The sequence below is a fragment of the Paramacrobiotus metropolitanus genome, unplaced genomic scaffold (assembly GCF_019649055.1).
Source record: "Paramacrobiotus metropolitanus isolate TYO unplaced genomic scaffold, Prichtersi_v1.0 Parri_scaffold0000002, whole genome shotgun sequence".
NCBI lineage: Eukaryota > Metazoa > Tardigrada > Eutardigrada > Parachela > Macrobiotidae > Paramacrobiotus > Paramacrobiotus metropolitanus.
Window position 1 is genome coordinate 3,565,076 of NW_026570222.1, and position 23,872 is coordinate 3,588,947.

General features: G+C 42.4%; 6 protein-coding genes across 10 annotated transcripts; 3 read left to right on the forward strand and 3 right to left on the reverse strand.

Annotated features, from left to right (window-relative positions):
- Window positions 1-339: 339 nt before the first annotated feature.
- LOC129585727 (tumor protein D52-like) lies at window positions 340-5,590 on the reverse strand. Of its 5 annotated transcripts, none has more exons than XM_055478551.1 (7): window positions 5,378-5,589; window positions 4,849-4,941; window positions 1,950-2,059; window positions 1,535-1,683; window positions 1,159-1,218; window positions 937-1,038; window positions 340-806 (listed from the first exon to the last, which is right to left on the reverse strand). In XM_055478551.1, the coding sequence occupies exons 2-7, from the start codon at window positions 4,895-4,897 to the stop codon at window positions 599-601; spliced, it is 678 nt and encodes a 225-aa protein (XP_055334526.1). In that variant the 5' UTR covers window positions 4,898-4,941; window positions 5,378-5,589; the 3' UTR covers window positions 340-598. The 5 variants fall into 5 exon arrangements, with proteins under 5 accessions (XP_055334526.1, XP_055334535.1, XP_055334552.1 ...); XM_055478560.1 differs by lacking the exon at window positions 5,378-5,589 and adding an exon at window positions 5,047-5,264; XM_055478577.1 differs by lacking the exon at window positions 1,159-1,218 and having other exon boundaries at window positions 5,378-5,590.
- On the forward strand, window positions 5,403-6,690 carry LOC129585756 (NADH dehydrogenase [ubiquinone] 1 beta subcomplex subunit 8, mitochondrial-like). The gene is made up of 2 exons (XM_055478588.1): window positions 5,403-5,627; window positions 5,714-6,690. Exon 2 carries the CDS (start codon window positions 5,960-5,962, stop codon window positions 6,560-6,562), a length of 603 nt encoding a protein of 200 aa, XP_055334563.1. The 5' UTR covers window positions 5,403-5,627; window positions 5,714-5,959; the 3' UTR covers window positions 6,563-6,690.
- A 2,255-nt stretch (window positions 6,691-8,945) lies between these two features.
- Window positions 8,946-11,818, forward strand: LOC129583480 (testis-expressed protein 2-like). The gene is made up of 3 exons (XM_055475277.1): window positions 8,946-9,476; window positions 9,914-10,697; window positions 10,932-11,818. Exons 1-3 carry the CDS (start codon window positions 9,130-9,132, stop codon window positions 11,481-11,483), a joined length of 1,683 nt encoding a protein of 560 aa, XP_055331252.1. The 5' UTR covers window positions 8,946-9,129; the 3' UTR covers window positions 11,484-11,818.
- Window positions 11,819-12,167: 349 nt separating this feature from the next.
- LOC129586274 (tektin-2-like) lies at window positions 12,168-14,630 on the forward strand. The gene is made up of 5 exons (XM_055479401.1): window positions 12,168-12,702; window positions 13,134-13,348; window positions 13,434-13,656; window positions 13,721-13,944; window positions 14,277-14,630. Exons 1-5 carry the CDS (start codon window positions 12,298-12,300, stop codon window positions 14,503-14,505), a joined length of 1,296 nt encoding a protein of 431 aa, XP_055335376.1. The 5' UTR covers window positions 12,168-12,297; the 3' UTR covers window positions 14,506-14,630.
- Window positions 14,495-17,864, reverse strand: LOC129586283 (metal cation symporter ZIP14-like). Its single transcript, XM_055479413.1, has 4 exons — window positions 17,671-17,864; window positions 16,507-17,457; window positions 16,080-16,088; window positions 14,495-15,225 (listed from the first exon to the last, which is right to left on the reverse strand). The coding sequence occupies exons 2-4, from the start codon at window positions 17,340-17,342 to the stop codon at window positions 14,766-14,768; spliced, it is 1,305 nt and encodes a 434-aa protein (XP_055335388.1). The 5' UTR covers window positions 17,343-17,457; window positions 17,671-17,864; the 3' UTR covers window positions 14,495-14,765.
- Window positions 17,865-18,791: 927 nt separating this feature from the next.
- On the reverse strand, window positions 18,792-22,441 carry LOC129583169 (ribonuclease Z, mitochondrial-like). Its single transcript, XM_055474866.1, is given in 4 exon segments — window positions 18,792-19,553; window positions 19,762-20,184; window positions 20,187-21,174; window positions 21,623-22,441. Coding segments are annotated over 4 exon segments (2,502 nt in total). The 5' UTR covers window positions 22,253-22,441; the 3' UTR covers window positions 18,792-19,092.
- Window positions 22,442-23,872: the final 1,431 nt, after the last annotated feature.

Sequence of the window (23,872 nt, forward strand, 5' to 3'; positions counted from 1 at the left end):
TGCGTGTTTGAATTGCGGTCTAAACAGATGCGTCGGTTCAGTTGGTCAATTGTTAATTTGTTACACACAAAACAAAAGTTCGGTCGGTCGCATTCCTGAGCTCGCAATCCGATCATGCCGATCGACGATACTACTAATACTCACTATGCTATGCTGTTTGTTTCTATGGCATTTGTTCGGGAACTGTTTATTCGTTGATCAAGTAGTTTTAAGACTGCAGAAGTAAGCTAACTCAGCACAGCTGAAAGTACAGATACCTTTCTTTACGGTAAAGGCAAAACGAGTACTTCAAGTCAGGACGCCGACTGCAGAAAAAATCATCACAAAGGCCAGCAGCACCCAGCTAACTGATTTTTTAATTAATTACAAAGACGGTAAAAAGTGTAAGAAAAGGCGACGCTACGCGTTTTGAACCAAAACAACTGCGATAACAGACCGAAAGCAGCCAGCGTAAAAAACACATTCAAAAATTTGTCACACAAAAGAATGCAAAATAAGCTCATAAAGAATGTCCAAACTATGGCCTTTAATAAATAACGGACAGACCGAAATCTAAAATGGCAATTAGTAAGAAAGAGCAACAGCTACTGAGAGGTAATTAAGCCTTCTTTTCTGTAGTTATAGTGGTCGTAGTTGTCGTCGATGTCGGTGTAGTAGCTCCCGACACAGCACCGCCACGCAGTTCACCTTCCAGAGTAGTTCTTTCTCGGTCCGCACTGGGAGTTGCCACTTCCTGTACTTTTTTCTGCACCGCAGTTGCCGCTGCTGTAACAGCACCTTCCACCGACTTGAAAGCATTCGTATTCCTGCCCAAAACGAAAACAATCAGATTTCAGCAACGCACAAACCAGCATAACTGTAATTTCACTTCCTGAAATGTCAATACATAGATAACCTCTCTGGTATCTAGTAGACTGCTCAGTGTTTCGCACAAACCTGAGTTCACCAAGTTTTTTCCTGGTTTCTCCACTGAATGACTGAAACATTGCCCCCGTTTTGTCGCCAATAGTCTTTAAAGATTCCGAAGTTTTTTGATATCTAAAATATGGTCAACGTATCATTCGTATGCACTGGTTTTGACCAGATCCTGGCCAAAAACTCCACGCTAGCGTGGCTGGGACTTAAAGTGCAATGCAATTATGTTAAAAAAATACTCACACAGGCGAAGCCGCTACTTTGTCCTCCACTGTCACGACCGCTTCGTTAAGCTTTTTAACCCTAATAATGTAAACATACGAGTATTAGCCAGGATCCGAAGATACAATGAAACATTTACACCACAATAACAGCAAACTATGTGTTTGTTGTTTACCAGTAACTACGGATAAAAGTAATCCCGTGTTAGTCAAATATTTAGTAAGTAATAATAAGTAATAATAAGTATTATTTCTGCATTAAAGTCTGCAGACTGAAGATGTTTCAGTCTCATGGTAAATTATAAGTCAAAGCAAATGATATTTGGGATTATGGATTTCCTTTGACATTTCCAATGCTATCATGTCGATGATTATCCTCGAGTAATAGGAGAACTTACGCCTGTGACTCCTTCACGGTTTTGAAGCCTTCGGCGAGATCGGACTGCACTTCCTGCCAAACGGTAATCCCCAGTTTTCTCTTCAAATCCTGTGCATGGCGCAGCTTGGAGCTGAGCACACGTCGCAGGGTATCGATCTCTTCTTCTGTCTAAACCGAACAGTAATTATCACCCTTAATTGAAAAACTTTTCATGGAGACCATCAGTCTAATATTACTACTATCCCGCGGAGTTTTAAAACAGAGTAAAAACAATCATCACACATGCAGCAATATATACGACAGTGCGAATAGATAGATGTATGAAGTACAGTAAGTATTACGCTGAAGTAACAGAAAGCGACTGTATGGGCTTGTACGCACTGAATTTAAATAAACAAACTAGGGGCACCGTGCACTCACGCGTCACGCCATACCTTTGTGAGTTCTTCTTTCCATTCTTGCTCCAAGCGAACACGTTCTTCCGGCGTCAGATCCTTGTTTTCTCGATCACCGTGACCGTCTTCCAGGGGATCGTAGAAAGTTTCTACAGGCGACAACATTCCTTGAAAATGCTGCTACAGTTATCAATACTGAAATTTTCGTAGTGACAACAAATTATTAACAGGCCAGAAATTCGAATGAAAAAGGATAGACAAGTCTGCGCAAAACATTCTGCAAAATCAAGTAAGAGATTTAATGATTCTAATCAGCAATGTTGTGCCAACAGCGCAGTGCAAGACCGATTCTAAACAGCAAGGAGATTTTCAAGGCCGATAAACATGAAGCAATTTGCACCACAGTTGCATGATGCGTAGGACGACTCCCATTCGGTGTCGTGCCAAAAGAACCATCCCACTTCAATCCAGGAATACGGATAAACGCTATGCCGTTTTACCGTATCCCATTGACAACACTTAAACCGACGGCTCGCAAATGTGCCGACACAGTAAATTACCAACACAGCCGAAGTCAGAAGAGGAAAATGAATCAAGAGCGCAAACAGCAATTTTACCGCCGCCCGGCGGAATCTGGTTAATGGGACTCCCCTACCGTGGATATCCACATAAAGCTTCGTATGATAACAAACCAATCTCTCCCACTCGGACAGATTTACATCTCATGGTTACAAGTGGGCGTCGAGCTTGTCAGGACCAGATGTATTATATATCGAACTTAATTAAATCGGAACCAACCCCATATGTAATTCTATAAAAAATCCATCAGTGCATTTGCAATTGCAGTCAGCAAACCACCCGCACGAACGGGATGAAAACGCAACCGGTCACATGGGATAGTATTCTTGCCTCCCATAAAGGTAGAAGTATGCACAAGGCCACCACTCAAACGTTTTCAGGTTATCCATAATCCATTGATGGGCTCCCTATAATTGCAAGCTCATGCGCGACCTGGTTTGATACGCGTAACCCTTAATGCCTAAATCTCCAAGCCTCAAAATTATGAATGAGAATATGAATTTCTAATGTAAAAATATCACAGGTCTCGATTCTGCAAAAATCATTCGTATAGTCTGAACCATAACGGACAAACGTAAATTTTTCAAGGGCGGAAACTAAACAATAGTACCATCAAGCAAATTTGTACTATCGGTACCGGCGCAATTATCCGTGCTTTCCAAATTCCACGGATAGTTGCGCCGGTAAAAATAGCTTTCCATCCAAAAACAAGCAACAAGCGCATCTTTGCACATATCAATATTTATTTAATTTCTCTGTAGGATATACAATTTAGCTATCTTGATGACATTCGTTTTAACCGCCATACGGTGTTTAACTCTAATCAGTGATCAATAATCATTATAACGCAATTGCATAAAAGAGCGGCGAACATTACTCTAGTCTGTGAATGATGCAGTAAAAATTATGCAGCAAATTTCAACTGTACCTCGAGGAATTGATCCTAAACCTGGTGGACCCATGCCTTGAGAAAACTGCCACATGGCAGAATACAGTAAAATGTCAATCCAAGTTGCAAATGCAAATATAGATATTTACCGATATTTACCGCAACAAAGGGGGAAACACCATAATAAGAAAAACAAATTAGTTTACTGCCAAAATAATTGGCGACAGGGAGTATAAAAAATTAACCGCGTATATGCACGTGCTAGCTAAACAATATTGTTAATTCGACCTTCCGATCATCGGTCTTCTGTTTATAAAAGAGTACACTTCATAACAATGGATGGTGAAAGAATATTTTCCTTATTTTTCGGATTTCTTTGAATAAAAAAAATATGAACTAAAATGCGGTAGCAATAGATGGTTTGGAAAATCTAACATAACATGCAGATCAGACCGTAAACGTGGAGTGCATAAAATTAATCTGCGCAAAGTACAGTCACTGCTACTGTATATTACATGTCCATACAATCATAAAGTATTGTAGCTCCTGCAATGATGGTGTATCTTCGCTACATCAACTATGGAAACTCTTCAAACGACCATGAGGCCATACAAACTGAAAGCACACCCCTTCAGGCATTTTCCAAAAACGCCAGAAATAAAAGAAAGCATCATAAAAGCAACTGATGTCTAAAAAGTAAGGCGAACATCTTAATCTAATATCCTCCAAACTGCAACAGGTAATAAGTTATTATTCACTAAATTACAACGCTATCCCCAGTTCAACAACATTAATAACTAACGTCATAAAAAAACATTGTACAATCAAGTGAATCAACGGTTACGAGCACAATATACAGGGGCATAGTGCTGCTATTAACTTACAGCACAGTCAGCACTGAATTTTTTCACATCGATTAAGCCTATGGTAAGGTATGCATACAAAGAGCCTTTGAAAACTTGAAATCAAAAAATAAAAGGCACGTCGCACATCTACCGAATTTTCAGTTCAATCGCCGCTAACCACATACAAAGTACGAGTAATGCCGTGATCAATCAGATAAAATTAGTAAAGACAGATCCAGAACACAAAATTATTTATAAACCTAGTGGTACAGAACTATGGAGGATCCTATAATTCCATCTAATATAAGGTGGTTTGAATTTTCCTGAATAAATATCTGCAAACTAGAGGGCATAGATTTCTTTCAAATGCGTTATCTTATTACTCGTACAGTAATACTCACTGTTAGCAGTTAGCCTTATTGTTCTTTTTTTTAAAGGCTAACTTAATAGTCATAACAACAAATTCCAAATAATTAAAAAACAGCCTGACTGTGAGACTTGAGAGTTAATCAAGTAGTCCAAGTTAATTACGGTACCAACACAACCACCAAACTTCAGAAAAGTTTTGTCCACAAACTTTGGTGGTTTTACAACTTTTACTCAGAAGTCAATTTAGTGAGCTTACCATTATCTGAAGGCAAACGAGGCTGTGACGGAGGACCGGAGTTGCTCATGATTTCTCTTGCTCTGTGCTTCCGAAATCCAAATGGTTAGACACCTATCGTAGAGATAGTAAAAACATGATAACTTCTTTCCAAACGATCAGGAGCTCAGTGCTCAACAGGTTACCCTTTACAGAATCCGAAAACTACTCGTAAGCTACCGTAGTAAAGCAATCCGCAAATCCTTGATCAAGCAGCTCACGGTGTCAAATGGTTCATTTCATTTTGCTGTTTGCAGTACATACAGGATCGGTACAGCCACTTAAAAAATCACAGCGACACAGCCACAGCCAAAAAAATACTCAGGAGGTTTTCTTTTAAGTATTAATTTTATGTACCGACTTGTTAATTTTATAAACACTACGAAGTATCTTCCTTCCCAAGGACTTGCTTTACTGCTGTAACGTTGTTTGTTGCTTACGAGCTCACATACTGTAATAATAATGAAACTGATTCAATCGTCAACTACGCAACGTCATAAATAATTCTTACCTTTTCGAAAACTATACGCCATATAACAAGACAGCAATCAGTTCGATCCCTGCGCTGTTAAAGCTTTTGCGCTCCGACAATCTGCTTTTTATCAACAACCAGTTCTTCCTGTTGCTAGTAAATTTCAAAAAAACTAAAAACAGAATTTTTTAACCAAACGGCCAACATCAGTCGTCGGATGTGTTTACCGTTTTACGTGTATTTTGGAATTTGGATGAATCATCGCCCAATAGGAAGCAATTTTCAATAGGTAACGAGTAAGTAGTATAGGCTGGGGAAATATCAGAAGTGATCGGTGTGGCTTAAAGTCAGTAGTACGAGTATGTACGTTTGCAGGTGAATACGGGGTAGCTGGAAACTTGGAACGCGTATCACGGGAACGAATCTTCCGTTTCTTTAATCTTTATCATTAATATTTTTATGATACTTAATTTATATTGTTGCTCCTGGAACTAGGAATTCATATATTATACGTTTTGCTGTACCTTCCTGCTCCTCTTCAGTACGGTCCAAACGGTTTTTGCTTGGTTGGATGCTGACTGTTACTGCTAACTACTTATCAGCCCTTTAACAGCTGTGAGGATGTCGCAAACTTTGACGCGAGTTCCCCTCTTCCTGCGCTATCCGCAAAAGACCGTCGGATCCTCGATACTTGGTGTTCGACATGCTGGAGGCATGAAAGGCTACTGGAATCCTGATTGGCGAGCTGATCCCAGGATTCCCAAGACACAGCTGGAGAAGATCGCCGCGGCCAAGAAATACAATCTGCACCCCTCCGATTACAAAACCTTTAGCGAGGATGACAAGAATCAACACGGTGACTATCCCAACCTCCGGCCTATATCCTTCTCCGAGCGTGATCCTTACGAACCGTGGGATATGCCAGAAGTACGTCGGAATTTCGGTGAGCCTCTGCACATTGACTTCGATCTGTACACAGGCGAGCGATGCTCCACAGAGCGCGAGCTGCATTCAAAGCCTTACATGTTGGCTTGTTTTCTGGGCTTTATGGGAGGCATGTTTCTCTTCTGGTATGTAACCAGGCCATACTTCACCTTTATGCCGCAGATGCCGAAACATTATCCTTATCACGATCACTGGGTGACTAGAGGAGGAGATCCAGCTACCCTGCCACCTATGAAATTTTATGAGTTTCCTACGACTACTACTAGTCACAGTCATTAGTGAATAATTCGTGTTTTCTTCTTGAATTCTCTGAAGCTGTGAAACATCGTAATTGTACATTTTGGAATTTATCTGGGCTTCGTTAATCATGCATAGATAGCATTAATTGGAGAAACATTATTAATTTACGTACCTACCTGAATTTGGTATAGTTGCCAGTGACATGGGGTGAGTTCCAGCCACCTGCGGAATTATTCGATTGTCCGTTTTGCCACATAGTTGGGTTTGGGCGTTGTAGTGATTGCTCATTTTGAAATTTCGTTTATAATGCAATTCTACCAGTATACCGCCCGTTATATAGGCTGTGTAAAATGTGCTGTGGGATCACTGGGATGTATTGTATATAGGTAATAGAACGGAAATATAGATATTAAAAATAAATAATAATTATAATATCACTAGAAGTGCTCTTATTGATGATAATTGTACGGTTCTTGTGGATCAAGATTCACCGTTAGCAGACTATATGCAGCACAAAATATGTAAAACATTACCGTACGACGGTACGAGTACCGTTCCGTGCTACACTGTCTATTCTCGAGTATGAGACAACTCATTGGTCCAGATTCTGGAATGCAATACTACAGGGAGTAAAAATAATGTTGCAAAACCCTCGAAATAAGCTGGAAAATTTTAAGAACAAACAATAACTGCACCTTTAACTTTAAAGCAACGAAAGTCATCTCAAGTGATAACATGAAAAAACACAACTGGCAAAACATTCACAAATTAAGTGCCCGTGGGGAGAGTTCATCGGTTACTTCGACAGAGGAGAATCTCATGGTCAGTAGATCATAGATACTGATAAAGTGGCTTAAACATCTTCGAGAAATAAATAATCATCAACAGTTCACAACGAACAGATTCAATATAAAACAGTCCTCAGTCACCGCACAGGTCCGCACTTAAATTTAGTCTTTTAAAAAAAAACCATCTGACACCCACGAAGGTCAGCTAACGAACAAGTTCGAAGGGGCCAAGGCGGGGGGACATGTGATGGTCACATCCTCTTCTGTTGCAGCAAGATAGGATGTCGGCGATGCCGGTTGTCCATTACGATGAGCTTCCGATGAAATGCCCGTGACGGTCGTCGAGACAGCAGACAGGTATTTCCCCATCAAGATAATGCGCCAAAAATCTGCCGTTTTGAATATCTCGTTTCCAACCAGATGACCTACAGCATACCATACAATTTGCTGGCTTAATATCCAAACTGTAATTACCTACTTATGTACACGAGAGAATTACAATTTTTAAATTTTGTATGGGGCACCGATTTTCAAAAGAATAATGCATTACCCCTTTCATCCGTAGAAATATCAACGACACTACTGTACATAAAAATGAATAAAAATTTGTCAAAACAGTACTAGTATGTTCGGAAAATCAAAATTTACCAAGCATTCTCACGATATCTACAGAAATCTACGAAAGATTCTGCATTTATTTAGAAAACTATGCGTGCAATTTCATGCATACCGTAAGACCAATACGATATGTGCCTGTGAAAAGAACTTTTCTTCGGTTAAAAGTATCGCACACGGTATACTACTATATACGCACCATCAGGGCTTGATCATGTTGGATTCTACAGCGGACGGCATGGAAATCTTTAACGCGGATGATTTATTCGTTATTACTTAAAATTAGTTGTATGTCCCGTTTTCATCATCTCGCGGTCCTTGAGCAATAACGCTTCTCTTCCCCAAATTTCCAAGCGGAGCAAAATCCATAGGAAAAACAGCAGCGCAGCAACGGTAGCAAAAAATCCAACAGCGGGAACGAGGACATTTTCCGGTGAGGGAATCATATTTTTCAAAGGGGTTTCTTGGTCTAGAATTGGCTGTAATACAAAAGCAACTTTCAGCAGGCTATCGGAAACACCACACATTGATATCATGTTGAACTGTAACGACTAACGTACCACAATAATTGCCCACAAAAAGATCGTCCCAATAAGGAATAGGAGCAGTCCCAATAATATATCTCCGACAAAGCGATATGAGTTACGATACATTTTGCATAACTACGTTATCGTATTCAGTCTTTCGTTCTTTTGTTAAGAGATGCAACGAGGGGAAGAATTCTTGCTCAAGAACAAGAGGAAATTTCGCATTATAAAATAAACAGTGTGGTGCCCTGCAAGGTAAAAATGAGGTACGATATGTAAGGAACTACGCGTGTTCATTTTTTGTTTTGGTTGGTGTCGCATACCATCCGCACGCGTGTTGTGGTTTGATATCCTTCTCATAATAGGAACATACCACGGGACATGACGCAAGGTAATTATATATAATATATCACGTGGTTGTTTTTCCATTTTGCGGCCATGGGGATTCCTACGGGTAATTTCCGATTTCCGATGCCGTCTGGCGTGGGTCACTCATAACAACAAGTCAGACAAACCGTATGCTGCAGTTTAGACTTAGAAGAATTCGTTTTGTCAAAAAACTAATATAATGAGTGACGACTGATGAGTCTGTATGAATTTTGGTAATCCGAGCTTTACCTTGATTTACGATTTACACAAATAGTTCTTACCCTGACATCGGCAGCAGACTGGTAGAATGGCAGCTCCGCAGGCGTCCCATACGGTTATCAAAACCACAACAGTGACAAACGTGCCTGTCGTACACGATGCCACATCCCGAACTCCCGAGCAGCTTTTGGATCGTTTGGTGGAATTTAATAAGCATGTCGACCATATTGCCCGTGTGGAAGCAATTTTGATGCACGATATGGGTTTGTCCAAGGAAGATGCGGACGTGTTCATTCGATCGGGCGTAGACGGAGTTTTTGGAAGATTGCCATCTGGCCCATCCGCGCAGACAGCCCGCAGTCCCAGTCATGCAGGACCGGACGCTCGCCTGAAGACGCCTGATTCGACTGTAGGAATTTGGATGAACGAATTAACGTGAGCGAAAATATTTGCACTTGTTACTTGTATAGTGTATGCCATTTTGAAACAGCCCCAGAATAAGTGCGAAAAGTCTGGATATTAAGACGACAAGTATGTATGACCGCTTTAGGTAATCTACCTATGTGTGTTACTGTTATCCGTACTTTCCCACGTCCTGGGAGAGTAAGCGGAAAGGTCAACCGTTTTGAGCAGGGTGGGCGTTCTTCGTTCGTAGCGTTGGTTAGAAGATGAAAATACTGTGCATATGTAATTTTGGCATGAAGCAGCCCTTAACACTTTACATTGAAACCAGTGCGAATGGTAAATTTAAGGTTACATGTAAATCAGTAAATGTGGTAAAGCAGAATCGGTACAAAAAAACTGGAGTAGGGGCATCTAAATTTATAGCCACCTGTTAAAGATTTTTGGAGAAACTAAATTTTATTTTCCAGTGAGGATTTCGATGAGAAAAAGTACTTCCTGGAACGGACTAAGCCTATATTGGTCAACTTCGAGCAGTCTACACTTCGTATCCGTCGTCCCAACCATCGCGTTGTCCCTCGAATGGCCTTCTTTAACGAGCATGAGAAACAGAAACTGGAGGACGTCACGTGGACCGAAGAACGAGAATACGACCTGCGAAACGCCGACGTATTCCTGCTGCCGTTTGACGTCCCGGTCAAAATCCGTTGGCTGTGTCGTTTCCCAATTGGAATCAAATTGAAGGAACTCGGGCAAGCGGCTGGCGAATTGGTGGTGGAAGCGCAGGACAAGGACACCAAGTTTCTTAAGAAAGATGCATCCACGCTGATACTGTTCGCTCGGTGTGATCGGGAGAAAGAGGAGCTGTTCTGGCGCTTCATCACGGCCAGTGGGAAAACGCCGTACCGTTTCGCCATGCCGTCAGTGAACATCTCGCCGGATATGACTGTGCTGACCGCCTTCGTGCATCGCGTGGGAGCGGATATTCTGGTCGATCCACTATGGCGAAAGATTCTTTTTGAAAAATTCGGACAGAAACTGGGACAGATCAAGCGGCCGTATTATTTGGAAGAGCTGAAATTGACGGATTTGAATTTGGGACGCAGTCTGCCAACGTTTGGAGAGGTGTCGCGGGATATTCGTGTTGATCGATTGGGGTTGTGGTTTGAAGTGGATTTCGAGATGCGCGGACCGATTACGATCACTCTGGAGACTAGCATGAATGTCCTTAAAATGACCCATCCAGAGGAAAAAGTGAGTACCTGCTTATTATTTTTTGGGAACCTGCCCTGATAACAACGTTTCGATTGCTCATTAATTTAGAAGTCTTGATTTCAGTGCTGTCACTCCCGGTAAACGCTTTTAATGTTTTAAAGGGGTGCGGTTTGTTGATAATTTTGAGCTGCTGATCAGTACAGGAAGAATTCCTGCATCAGCAAGAAATCCTACTGCTTACTGAATTACTTACAACGGGATCGTGTTTTGTAGGGAAAAGAGAACAGCGGTTCGGATGATCGAGCTCGCATGGCATATGGAACGCTGTCATCGTTGTATGGCGGTTACGTGGACGACGACGAATTTGAAGAGGAAACGGAAATGCCTGAAAAAGCCAAGCCGAAAGCTATGCGTTTAATGGAATACATTGCGGAATCGAAGGCTTTCAAGTATTTCAGCGAAATTGGTTTCATCAAGAAATCCTTGGAAGAGGTTAGCGACACTACTTTGACGGTGAATATTGAAATAAAGCTGATCAAGGGACGCATGGCGATGAATCTGCCTCATCCGCCCAGTGACCGTTTATGGTACGGGTTCATTCCGGCTCCGGAATTCGATTTGGTGGCGACACCGCTGTTTGGTGACAAGAAGATTGATTTCACTATGGTGACGGATTTCCTGGAGAAGACCATGACGAAACAGTTTCACCAGATCTTTACGATTCCCAACATGGATGATATCACGGTTCCGTTCGCCAATTCCGGTATCGACCCCGAAGAATATCGTATGGCCAAACTGCGGGATTTGGTCGTAAAATTAGCTTAGTTTTATTTATCTACATTAGCATCGCGTTTTTTTTGCAGTCGTATGCGAAATGTCAGGTCACCTGTTAACTAACGAACGCAGATCTCAGTGGATCTTTCGTTTTTGATACTTGTTTTCGTTTCGTTCATTCCCAGCTCTAAAGAGTGTAGTGTGTACTATTTTTGTAGCTTTCTGTAATGCAACCAGTGCGAAGTTGTTTTCCGTGTTACCATTCGGTTTTACAATTGTCTGTTTTTTTAGCAGCTTACTGTAGTTGTAAAGTCTGACCGCAGTCCGCGATCTTGCTTGTTTAATATATTAAAATTTAATATTGCGGTTAACTGAACCGGAAACAACTTTTAAACAGTTGGGTTACAGAGGCTGCATAAGTACATACTGTAAGGCAAAAATAAGATACATCGCGGGTTTGCCGGACGCAGAAGCAATCAACAAAACCACATCCAAAGCTTTGCGAGTCACTGCGACTTTTGCATGCTTCAGTAAATGTTTCGAACAAACATTGGTGGACCGGTGGTAACGGGTTCAACCTCATTTTTGTTATGTGACTGTTTCCCTGTATTGCGAGTTTTTTTGCTGTTAGTGGTTAAGTAAGAAATAATTTTTTAGCAAGTACTACGCGGAAGTTTGTTCCCTAGCATCGCCTCTCCGTCAGGAAAGCCCTGTAAAACAGCTGCACAGGCAGTCCAGCACAGTATAGCATTGACAGACGTAAAGATTTTTTCGTTTTGCAGTATAATTATGGTATTTGTGGGCGGGGACGCAGGATGGCACACCTGAGATAGTTTTAGCAAAAGTAATTGTAAATTAAAGTAGAATGCTAGAAAGTCGAGGATATTATCCAGCTGAGCGGGAACAGTTCGATCGCAATATCGACTTCGCCAGCGATGATCTGCGCTCGAAATCCCTCCACGACCGCTTCTCCGCTGGTTGGCTGCGCCAGGAAGTGGGTTTGCGGAGTAAATGGGACGAACATGACACGCGGATGCGGCTGCGGGATCGCGTTGACCACGTGGAAGCGGTGCGAGCACGCCTGCTGGAGGCGCGCGATCTGATTGAAAAGGATGGGCAGCTAGTGACCGAAGCTAAGAATGGTCTGGACAAAGGTTTGACGGGGCGTTACGATCTGATTATGAATGTCAATGGCGAGTGCCGGAAGCTGTGCGATGCTCGCCAAGGGATTAACAACGTTCACGACGATGTGGAAGATCAGTTGCGGATGGTTCGTAAGTTTTATTAATTTTTAAACTTAAACGAGAAGTTACACGAGAAGTAACATGACAAACTACAACCAAAATGCACGCGTGACACCAACTGGCCAGTGGGCAGTGGGCACTATACTTCAGTAGCACTGCAAGGCGTTCCACTTTTGGGTGGATAAATCTTTGTACTCGTGGTGGTGCTGTACTGCAATTGTGCAACAGTTTTTGCTGTCGCAAAATAGTTGAGGAGCATTCTAATCATGATATTGTTCCTTGTTAAGGATGCATGCGGTTCTCTAATTACGAATAATTATCAGTTGACTGGTGAGTTCACTATGTAGTCAGTTACGCTTAAATTTTTGCTGTTCTGCAACCTGAACATTTACGTACATTGGTCGTGACACGTAAAAAAAAGCGTAAGTATACGTGTGCTCGTTATCGGCGGTTGCAGGAAGCCGAGTTAGCCGCACAGATTCGGCGAGAACTAAACAAAAAGAGTCTTGAATGTTCTAAATTATTGGAAGAATTTATGCACATGAAAAATCAGCTGGAAAAGGATGTTAGCGATAAGAAGCAGGCCATGGATATCGATCAAGCACAGCTGGGATTAACAACTGCCTCCAGCGGTTTGTCACTCAAACCGGACATATTACGTGTGCCGCCAGCGTAAATCCTAAAATCCAAGACTGTTTTCCGCTTCCGCGATGTCATCACCAAAATACTGGTAATGACTTATGGCGTTTCGCTGCAGGATGGTAACAATGCGCGTCTGGTTGGAGAATAGCGTGGAGAACTTGCGACTGTCAGCGAAAATCTTAGATAAAGCCCATCAGCTACGGAACGACATTCTGGCGCTGTGGTCCAAAGTGGAGAATGAATTCGCCGCTAAGATCTACGCGACTGATTATGCTTACCGGAAGCGGTATAACGACACACTTTTGGCAGCCCGCAGACTGGAACATAACCGGCAAAATGTGCGTTACAATAAGGCATTAGCTGAAGGTACCTTATTAATTTCATGAATCTTTGTACTTGCAGCTGGCAGACGAAATTAAAGCCAACGAGAACGACATTGAGGCAACTGAAACAGCCTGGCAGAACATGATTCCTCATATGCAATTAGCCCATACAAGAATTGAGAATCGCAATCAAAGGCCCAATTACGAGTTGGCACTTGACCCTCCGCATGAGGGCTTAGTACTCGAAGCGACCAATTTAGCGCATTCGCGAGAAGCACTTTTCAACAAATTAAAAGAATTGAGGTAAGTACTTTCAACTTAGTTACAAGTACTCGTACCAGCGCAAATGTTCCATGCCGAAACGCTACATTACTAACCATTTTAATATTAAACTTGTGCACGGAAAATAGTATTATGCCGCCAAGATAAGCTAACGCTTCTAAAATCACATTAATATTTTATTAAATTATTTTTGACATTTGACTACGAGTTATCCTTAGCTTATGCACCTTAAGTTTAAAATTAGTTTACAAGGCAAAAAAATTGAGAAAAACCGCGCTTAGAGATTTGACTCGACATGTCACAGCATCTACTCGTAAGAGTCTGTACTCTGTTTCATCCACTGAATTGTACAGATCGCGCTGGAATGACCTCACAGAACAGCTTCACCGAGTGGAGCTCGATCTAGAACGGAAAACAAAATGCCTGGAAATGGACAAACGAGCCATGACGCTGCGCGAAACAACGTTTTCCCCTCACGCCGAAAAAGATGTTTCAGACTGGATCACCGATCGGTCGAGCAAAGTATTTGCAATGGATCCCGAACAGCGTTACCGCAAACATGTTCCCAAAATCTTGGTGTAACATTTTGATTGTTAAATCTATTACAAAACAGTTGAGAGGGACAATGGGTAAAGCCCTCCAAGACTCTGTTGCGAGTCTGCATTCGATTCGTTAAAACAAACATAACACCCAGGCAGCCACAAAAAGTACATTCAACACCCAGCATAAATTAAAACAATTAAAAAATGCACTTCCGGGGTATTTTCACCTAGATTCCAAGACCTACTCCACAACAAACTCACTCCCCACCCGCAACTGTACCAAATACAGAACCAGGGCTCCTAACTGACTTGAGTATTGACGCGTTGCTCCAGTTCCCCGCCATACCGCGCCATTAGGAACATTATGCCGAATCCACAGATCATGCCGATGTTCTGTATTAACAACATGATCAATCCCTCACGGATACTCACAGAACTAGCTTCCTCTGCTGTATGCGTCATTTCCGGTAACATGTCGACTAATGAAATGTACAAGAACATTCCGCCGGCAATGGCGAATATCCAGGTGGTGGCCTGATCCAAATTACCCAGCTGGATACCCACAAAAAGGCCTGCGAAGCACGTGCACGCCGATATGAAATTGTATAGCAAGGCCTTCTTCAGACTCATCCCCGAATTGAGGAGTATTGCCAAATCACCCAGTTCATGAGGTAGTTCTTCGCATAAGACGGCCACAGAGACAGCAATTCCTTCTAAAACACTCTTTGAAAAGGCCGCACCCATGCTCAAACCATCAACACTACAAAACAAAACGCGCGTAAAATTATACTCGTAGTACGTGCATTTAACATTTGATTATGTATATAGTATGTGCTGCGCATTGCACACTGATGCAATCTTATATCCAGCAGCTTCCAGATTCCAGCTGTAGCCTTAATTTCCAATTAAAAGTGCCCAAATCATTTGGCATACAACATTACCATTAAGAAAAAAACGCAACTTCAAGGGCAGGGAATGTTTGCTGTAAAATCGACAAGCTCAACTTGTGCTCAACAACATTCTACATTTTCTTTTCAACGCTTTTAAAAAAATTAACCACAATGTCAAAATTAAGTAAGTAAAATATGAATGAAATGCATACCCATTGCTCCGAGATGAAATACTACAAAAATCTCATTTTTTTGGCTATGTAGTCTCTTTCTTTTTGAGTGCATGTTAAACAATTTCAACTACTTCCAGAGAAAAATATTTCCCACAAGAAAAAGTTATCTGATTTTTACAGAAAATAAATTTTAACTAACCACTTCGCTTGCAACAATCCGAAGTTCAACCAGATGTCTGATAGCGAAAGTTTGAATAGCGAAACTCTATAAGATTTGCTTTACATCGGTGGTGCCACGTTTGCACACTCAAGTATTTGAATTCGACACCGGCGATTATCGTCGATAACGGTTACACAGCCGGACCTTATGCCGCCTGTTTACGCGCTTTACCGGTATGCAAACTAAAAATAAATTCAGATCATGACTCTTATCGATTTTCCATTCGCAACAGTCGCAACGGAAGAACGGTGCTAGTTTAGCTGGATCTTCAAGGTAAACACCAGACCACACCTACTAGTTTCCCAATGCCGGAGACGTACACGGTACTTACAAATTGTGTCTGCAAAGAAAAAACGCATGGGTTAAGCAGATTATCGCAGCACCGTAATAGCAGTATTCCTGAATCTTATCACGTTATTTCGTGCTTCAGTTTGATTAATAATCGGAACAGTTATGCTACATAGCAGTAAAAAATTACTCTTTCAGTTTGTTAGGCTGAAAGAAAAAACAAGACGAAGAGCATATATAAAGACGAAGAGCATATATAAATCACACAAAGAGCATATATAAATCGAAGACGAAGAGCATATATAAATCACACAAAAAATTCGTAAAAATCGAACGCCTTCAAAACGTAAAAAAATAAAATCAAAAATCCATCTGTATAATTTCGCAATCGCTACCATGCAAACTGAGCACGCCAGCCAAATAAACAACGCAAATCACAAAGACTTTCGCGAAATTTTCCCCGAACTTACATTCCATCACCGGTGATGACCATCCACGCCACGGTCTTGATAGGATGTTCTTTAACATCCCGCGCATCGACATCGTGGTCGTGCTGATGGGTGCGCACTTCCGGTGGCGGGGCTTTCACATGCAAATGCCCGCCACAATGCGCACTATGGCTCTCATCGAACGAATCATCCGACAACTGATTGTCCGTGTGCTGCGGTGAAGCCGGTTGGGGCTTCTTCTGCGGATGTCCCTGATGATGGCCGTGATGATGATGACCGCAGGAATTCCCGCTGTTCACTACAAACTCCCGTGTCTCGCCTTCGACATTGCCCGGCGAACTTTGCTCATTGGCCCCGTTGATGGCCATTAGCTGGCGTTTATTGCGCTTTTTCATCCGCTTACGATGATCAACCGATAATTTCAACAATCTCTCCGTCAAGAAGAAGGCATAGATGGCCCCGATCACCACCAGCGCCGGATAGAGAAATGCGTGCTCCGTCTTCGGATCCAGTCCGTAGGCCTGCGGAATCAAGTGGAGGACCGCGCTCCCGCACAGACATCCCACCGCCAGCCCCACCATGCCCATGAGGACCTTCTTGTAGTAGTCACGTTTCATCAGCGGCAGGAAGAACACTCCGACCGCCGATGAGAGGGAGACGAGGAGAACGAAGAGCAATCCGTAGCCCCATACTTGCCATTGCGTCGGACGTTCGTCTTTCTCGGAGGGGGCCGCGATCAGACTGCAACTGATTAGATGTGTGATATTGCATGTGTGCTGGGATTCAGGAGGGATTGAATAATGGCAGGTATTGTTGGAGAACTGAAAGTCCGGTTTGCACAGGCCCGCGGATGACATGCTGGATATCTTCGGGCACAAAAAACGTTGAGGTCCCCACTCTGACAAATCTCGTCAGATCAGTTGTTATTATACGGGAAATCCAGTGATCGCACCGCAAACCACAAAAGCGGAGCTTGAAAGCAGAGAAGAATACATCATTAACAACGAGCGCGCCAATCAATTAAGCCCATTGGTTACTTGGTACGCAAGAATTTCGCAAGACGGACTGCTGTGGTATTATAGCGGTAAACAGTACTGTAATAACATACTCGACACAAACACCCAGACAGATTACGACACGGCTTGCCAGTTATTAACTTAATTGTTTTCCATTTGTTTAACTTACCTTTTATCAGCTCACAGTTCGCGGCCACAGAAAGCTTAATAATTATCCGTTAAATTCAAATTAATTTTATAATTTAAATGATTATCATTATTTTAATACCACTGTGTTAATACATAAGAGGTTTCAAATAATTTTGAATCAGAACGGGGTCACACCTCGGTTTCGCAACTCGGAACTCGGAAGGATAAACTGATGTGCACACTGCAGACGTTGCATTTCACCACGCTGTTTAGATTAAAGATACGAACGAGTACCGTACCTACGTCGACCGGTGGTTCTGTCATTTCTGCGGTTATTCATTCATCTATACTATAAGTCAGAGTCCATATAAATGTACTTACATATTGTACATAGACAGTTAATCAGAAGCAGTTTAATACAAAAGTACTATAATCAGTATAACCTTTTGCTGCAGATTTTATTTTGCTTCGATTTAAACGAGCAGGAAGTATAAATAAGTATAGCGCCAGCGAACAGTCTGATTGTAATAATGGTACACCAAATATTAAAATAATAATTACCTACATACAAAGCTCCGTAAGTGCATGATTAGACCATAAGCAAACTTTTCGGTCAGTTTACAAGTTTTCCGGCAACATCAAAGCTGCGCTGACTGCGCTAATGACTGTAGTAGGATTCACGATAAGTACTGAACTCCAACAATGTAAAAGGTTGTAATTAGTCTAATTATGTGCAATACATGTAGAGTAAATGATGTACGAGTAATTCCTTATCAATTTTGTGTGAACTTTTTGACCTTCTGCTGCAAAAATAATGTTAAGATACACTTACAGTACTTACCTGTACAGAGAAAAATTCAACATATCCAAAATGCTTTTCAAAGATTTACACTTTTGGCGTTTTGCATATTTATAATTTCATACAAGTAGTTCACGATAAGCGACCGGCATGTCTTCGACGATCGCGTCGATTGTTCCTGAAGTCCTGGACTTCAAAATGGTGTCATTATTATAGTAATCAGAACTGAAATCAATTCTGACCACAAGCTTTATGAGTTTTATACTTACGTTGAACATTTCTACAATATTTTGTACTGTAAGGCCAGCGAAAAAGGTAATCGCATCTGTACAGTACAGCATGGCGTTACATGCCGGGAAACATATAAAATACTGCAGTGTCAGTAATCGCGGTATTACAGTACTTACGGTTACCTTAAGCAAATAAAATAGTAAAATATGAAAAAAAATTAGATCAAAACACGACAATACGTTTCGGACCACGTTAAAATTTCACTCAGTAGTTTGAAATTTAATGTTTTCCGTAAAAACAGGTTCAAACAAAAGTTACAACGCGCGTAATAAAAATCCGAACTTAGCCATGCACATACTTTTCTTCGATGATACAGGAAACCAAGCAAGCACAACCCGATCGGCAACCATTTAACAAAGATTCACTTTTGCTTCAAATCACAGCAGTCGCAGAGTTCCCTTCTTCTTTGGTCGTCTCACCAACATCAGTTTTCTCCAGGGCAGCTTTCATTTCCCAGTCCCGCCTTCTTTCCTTTTTTTCCGTACGCGTCTGCATTACTTCAATGTGTTCGGTAAAGATGGCATTTAGTGCCGGAAGCATTCGCGGTATTCGATGGAGATGCGAAAAACGTAGCTGCATATTATCAAACGCGATGCCCACATCGATAGGAAGCCCTTTGGGAAGAAGTGGGATCTTAGCGTACCGCTGGCTAAAATGCGTTAAGAGGGTGAATTTGGCCTTCATTTTACGTCCCATATCAATAGCTTGGCTCGTGGTACTGTGGCGCTTTTTGGCAGCATCCACGGCCAACAGATCTTCCATAGTGGCTTCGTGGATCAATAAATCACACCCCATACCGATCTCAGCCAGAGCATCGCACGGAACAGTATCCCCTACAAGCAAAAAACAACCAAAATTAATTATGAAGTAGTACTGAGAACAAATTTCAAATACGATTATCGCATTCACACTTGCATATCCAAATGGATAAAGAACGGAAAACTTCAAGTAGTTACGGCACCCTAGCACATATATTCAGTAAACGAGTGTTCACCACACCGTAACCTTAAAAAAATATCTTTCGCGTCAAATTTTCCTTACCAGAATAGCAAATTTTCCATCCCAGCTTTGAAGTTAAACTGATACCATACGACTGGGAGCAGTGTATGACATCAGCGAGCCGCAGTTCGCTCATATTCAGAGAATGGAGAAATTCTCTTTCGGTGTGGGTTAAATCGATGAACCGATGTCTAATTCTTCCACACTCTACCACTTTAACCTCGTTCTGCGCTCTGTCCTTCCCATAACCCAAGGTCCGCAAGAACAGGATCAACGGCTCGGGTACAAGCAGCCATACGGGTTCACATGGCAAACCCGCCCGCTCAAAACTCTCCCGCCGTCCATCCAGTATTCCTTTCAAGCCAATATGATGATCGGCATGTGTATGAGAGATAAAAATTGCTTTAATTTTTCGCAGTTCCTCATCTGCCACTTCTTTATCGAAAAATCGGTAAATCTGACCACAGAACCTTCTCCACAATCCAAGATAACTGAGCGCTCTTTGTCACACCGTAAAAGAATACCGCTGGTATTCCTGACCTTACCCGGGATCGCTGAGCCAGTTCCCAAAAATATAACATCAGATTCCTGCCACTGAATCTTACGGTTTTCGGAAGCGATGCAGTTCTTATATTCTTCGAGCGCTTCTCTGACACCTTCCATGGCTAATGCTTCTTCTCTGTACGCATTATTATCCAACGAAAAGCAGTTTGTTTTGTCCGCACAATTTCCGAGAGGTCGGAGAAAGAACTTATCAAGAGCCGTCGCCTGAGCGCACGCCCACGGAAGTGACTGCGGACTGTTGCAGTCTTCAGAAGCACGGGCATTGTCTTTCGATGCCACGACTTGCGACGCTTGCCTGAATGATTCCCCAGATCCAACTTTCAGTGTCCGTTGCAACGGCAACAAAGGAAAGATGTCATCGTCCACCAAATTCAGCATGGACTGTAAGCGGTACACAGCCATACTACTTGGATTATGATTAGCGTCGTTGATGAAAAAATGTTGGGTACCAGCACCGAATGCATCGGTCCACTGCTGATATTCCGGCCGCTGAACTACACGAGATGGAGTGAAATGTATCACTAAAACCGCTTGCTCCGAGTCGATGGCAGTATTTCCCTGGTGTGGAACGAATGCCGGATTGTGGATTAATGATGACAGATGCGCTTCCGTTGGACATTCCACGACTACAAACACCGGCCCAGGCTCACTCGGCAAACACACTTCCGATGGTTTAACTATTCGACCGTTTGGTAAAGTCACTTCATGGCCATCCTTCAGCTGGGCCAAGAGAGGACCCGGTGGCACTCCTATTTCAATGCATTTGGATATAATCAGCTGGCCAGGTTTCTCAGCTAATTTTCCTATGTACGCGACGGCGTCCGGGGTAGGAGCACCGGCAGAAGCACTTGCACGACGTTTTTTGGGAGACCTTTCCGGTGAGGTGTGATCCTAAAAAAATGCCGACCGGCGATTTAGTGTTAAAAATCATTAAAAGGGGCCGGGTTAAGAAACACAAATAAACGGTAACTTAAAAACTACACCTTACGCCATATCAATATGATCGTCAGCAAGCGTCTCAAATAAAAAGTAAGCGATTTTTTTGCTAAATGTTTTGGCGTAACGATTAACTTCACTGTAAAGCATCGTCAAAACATTCGTTAAAAATAAATAAAATAATATCAGCTAGACAAGCTAAAATCAAGCAGCCCAAGTCCGAATGAGGAATTTGTTTGAAAGACCAAATTTTGTCTGAATTTAATTTTTCGTAGTGTATATATTAAACAGAGATACAAGTATACATGATAAACTACTTATCATTCACATTTCTTTTTAATACGCTTGGCTAATTAGATTCATACAAAAACTGGTAAATAGTAGTGGATTTAGATAGACTTACTGCAGTCAGGGTATTAGAGGGGAACTGATCGGCATCCGGAAATAGAGGAACATATTTAATTGTCACTGCATAATCGGCGAAACTTTCACACTGCAGCGGACGATAGGTAATATCCATATCCTGTACCATCAGAAAATGCTTGGCATTCTCGTACAGATCCTCCACCCCTTTGGGTCCGTGCAGCGCCAAACGAGGAACCCCGATGTCTCGCACCGTCAAAGTCAGTCCAGGCAGACCGCCAATATTTGACCAGCTTTTGGTTGTGAAAAATACATTTTCCACCCGTGCCAACTTGAGCTTGTGTTCGTGTATGATCCGCTGTGTGCCCTCACCGCAGTTGAAAAGATACCGCGAGAACGACGTGACCAGCAACGCAACACGAGGCGAACCTACCGTCCCATCGCCAACGACTTGAAAAAAAGCCTCCGATACGATGGGATTGGGGATGGCTTCTCGCTTTTTGATATGACGAAGATTAGTTTCTTTGGGCATGGTTTGAAGGAGCTGATGCAGTCGGTTCTGCTCAGAAGATAATATCCGCGCTTGGGAATGGATCGACACAGCATGCGCTCCAGAGATGGCAGCAACACTTTGAAACAGAACACGAGATTTCGTCACCGCCGTCGACATGTACGTGCAGCAGCTGTCCGCGGGAAGATGAAAAATAAAAGTTAACGACAAAGCTTGGTCATAGGTATGATGTCATTCTCCGGTATAATGTGAAAAGAAATGAACTTTGTCACTGATTAAAAACAAAACTAGAAAATATTATTATTTCCAATGCAGTTTAAATTTTTAATTCGAAGTTCCATCTCTAAATCGTTGAGATGGTACGTACGAATGCAAGCAAAAGTGCGAATGAACAGCTGGTTTGCCGACTATACTCTGTAGGTAACGAACGCCCGGATGAAGAAGGCATCTAGCGGCGGAAATCGCACTTTTTCTGAAATATATCTGTAGATATGTACTTATTATTAATAATTTTTGAATTCATAACTAGTACTCATTAGCGTAGCCCAGCGCAGCGCTACTTTGACGTTGTCTAATGGCTTCTTGTGTAACAACATCGGCTGAACTGCCAATTTGTTAGAGGAGGAGGCAATACCTTAAAAATGAGTACTCCGTAAGTACAAATTTTGACTTTTTTTGTATCACAGATAGTCCTACTCGTAATTCACAAAAGGAAATTCAATAAAGCAAAAGCGAATGTTTTGTTATAGAATGGCAGCGTTTAGGACGTATTTCACTTGTTCATTCGTAAATGTGACTTCAAGCAACCACCGAAAACGTTCTTTATACATAAACCAATTACGAAACCTAAAAATCTGCACGGCATGAAACTCATCTGTATAAATGCAAAGGAAAACTAGACTGCTTACAATACATTGCATATACGTAGCTTTTGACTACGTTTTATCTAGCAAAACTTAATTATAAATATGCATGCACAGATTCATCGCAAACAAAATGATACCTGATAAGGTACCGTTTGTACAATTCAGTACTTATCGTCCCGGCAACATTCCCATAACAGGCGTCAACCATCCCATCATGCCGGGCGCATACATTTTTAGCGGTGTAAAAAATGGATCAACATTAAATGGACTAACCAGTCCTGTGGAATAAATCTGTATCTGCTGCGACGGATGGAGAATTCCGAACTGACCGGTGGTCACTCGGGGCATCGACGCTCCGTAGAAGCCGCTCCCTGTAATGGTTTTCGCTCCCCAGCCTGAACCTGATCGTCCGGTGGCAAACGAATTTGTGGTAATTGCGGCAGGCGCCATAGCGTGGGCGGTTGTTGCTGACACACCGGCGACAGATGGCTGTTTGAGGGAGGAAGAAATAAATCCGGCTGCCACTTGGGCCTTCGTTGGCGTGGATATAACCGGCTGCACTGAATGGACGGCTTCATCGGCTATCGTGACGGGCTTGATGGGCAGCTCCACAGCGGGCGCAATGACCGCCACGGGTTTGACTGCGTTGAATGGTGTAGAGAGGGAAAAGTTCTGATTCAAGTTGGGACTGGTTGGTTTGGTATCGGTGGCAATGACGGGTGTGGCATCGATTTCGGTACCGATATGGTCAGTGTTGTCCGTTGTGGAATTGAGACGTTTGATGACATCCTGTGGTCGTGAGGCGTAGGTGGCCACTGGTGGACGGTAGTTCTGGTAGAAATTGTCGGCTTTGATCTTGTCCGCTAGGCTGGAAATGGCGTTGACGGGTTGATTTCCTTGTTTGACGGGAACA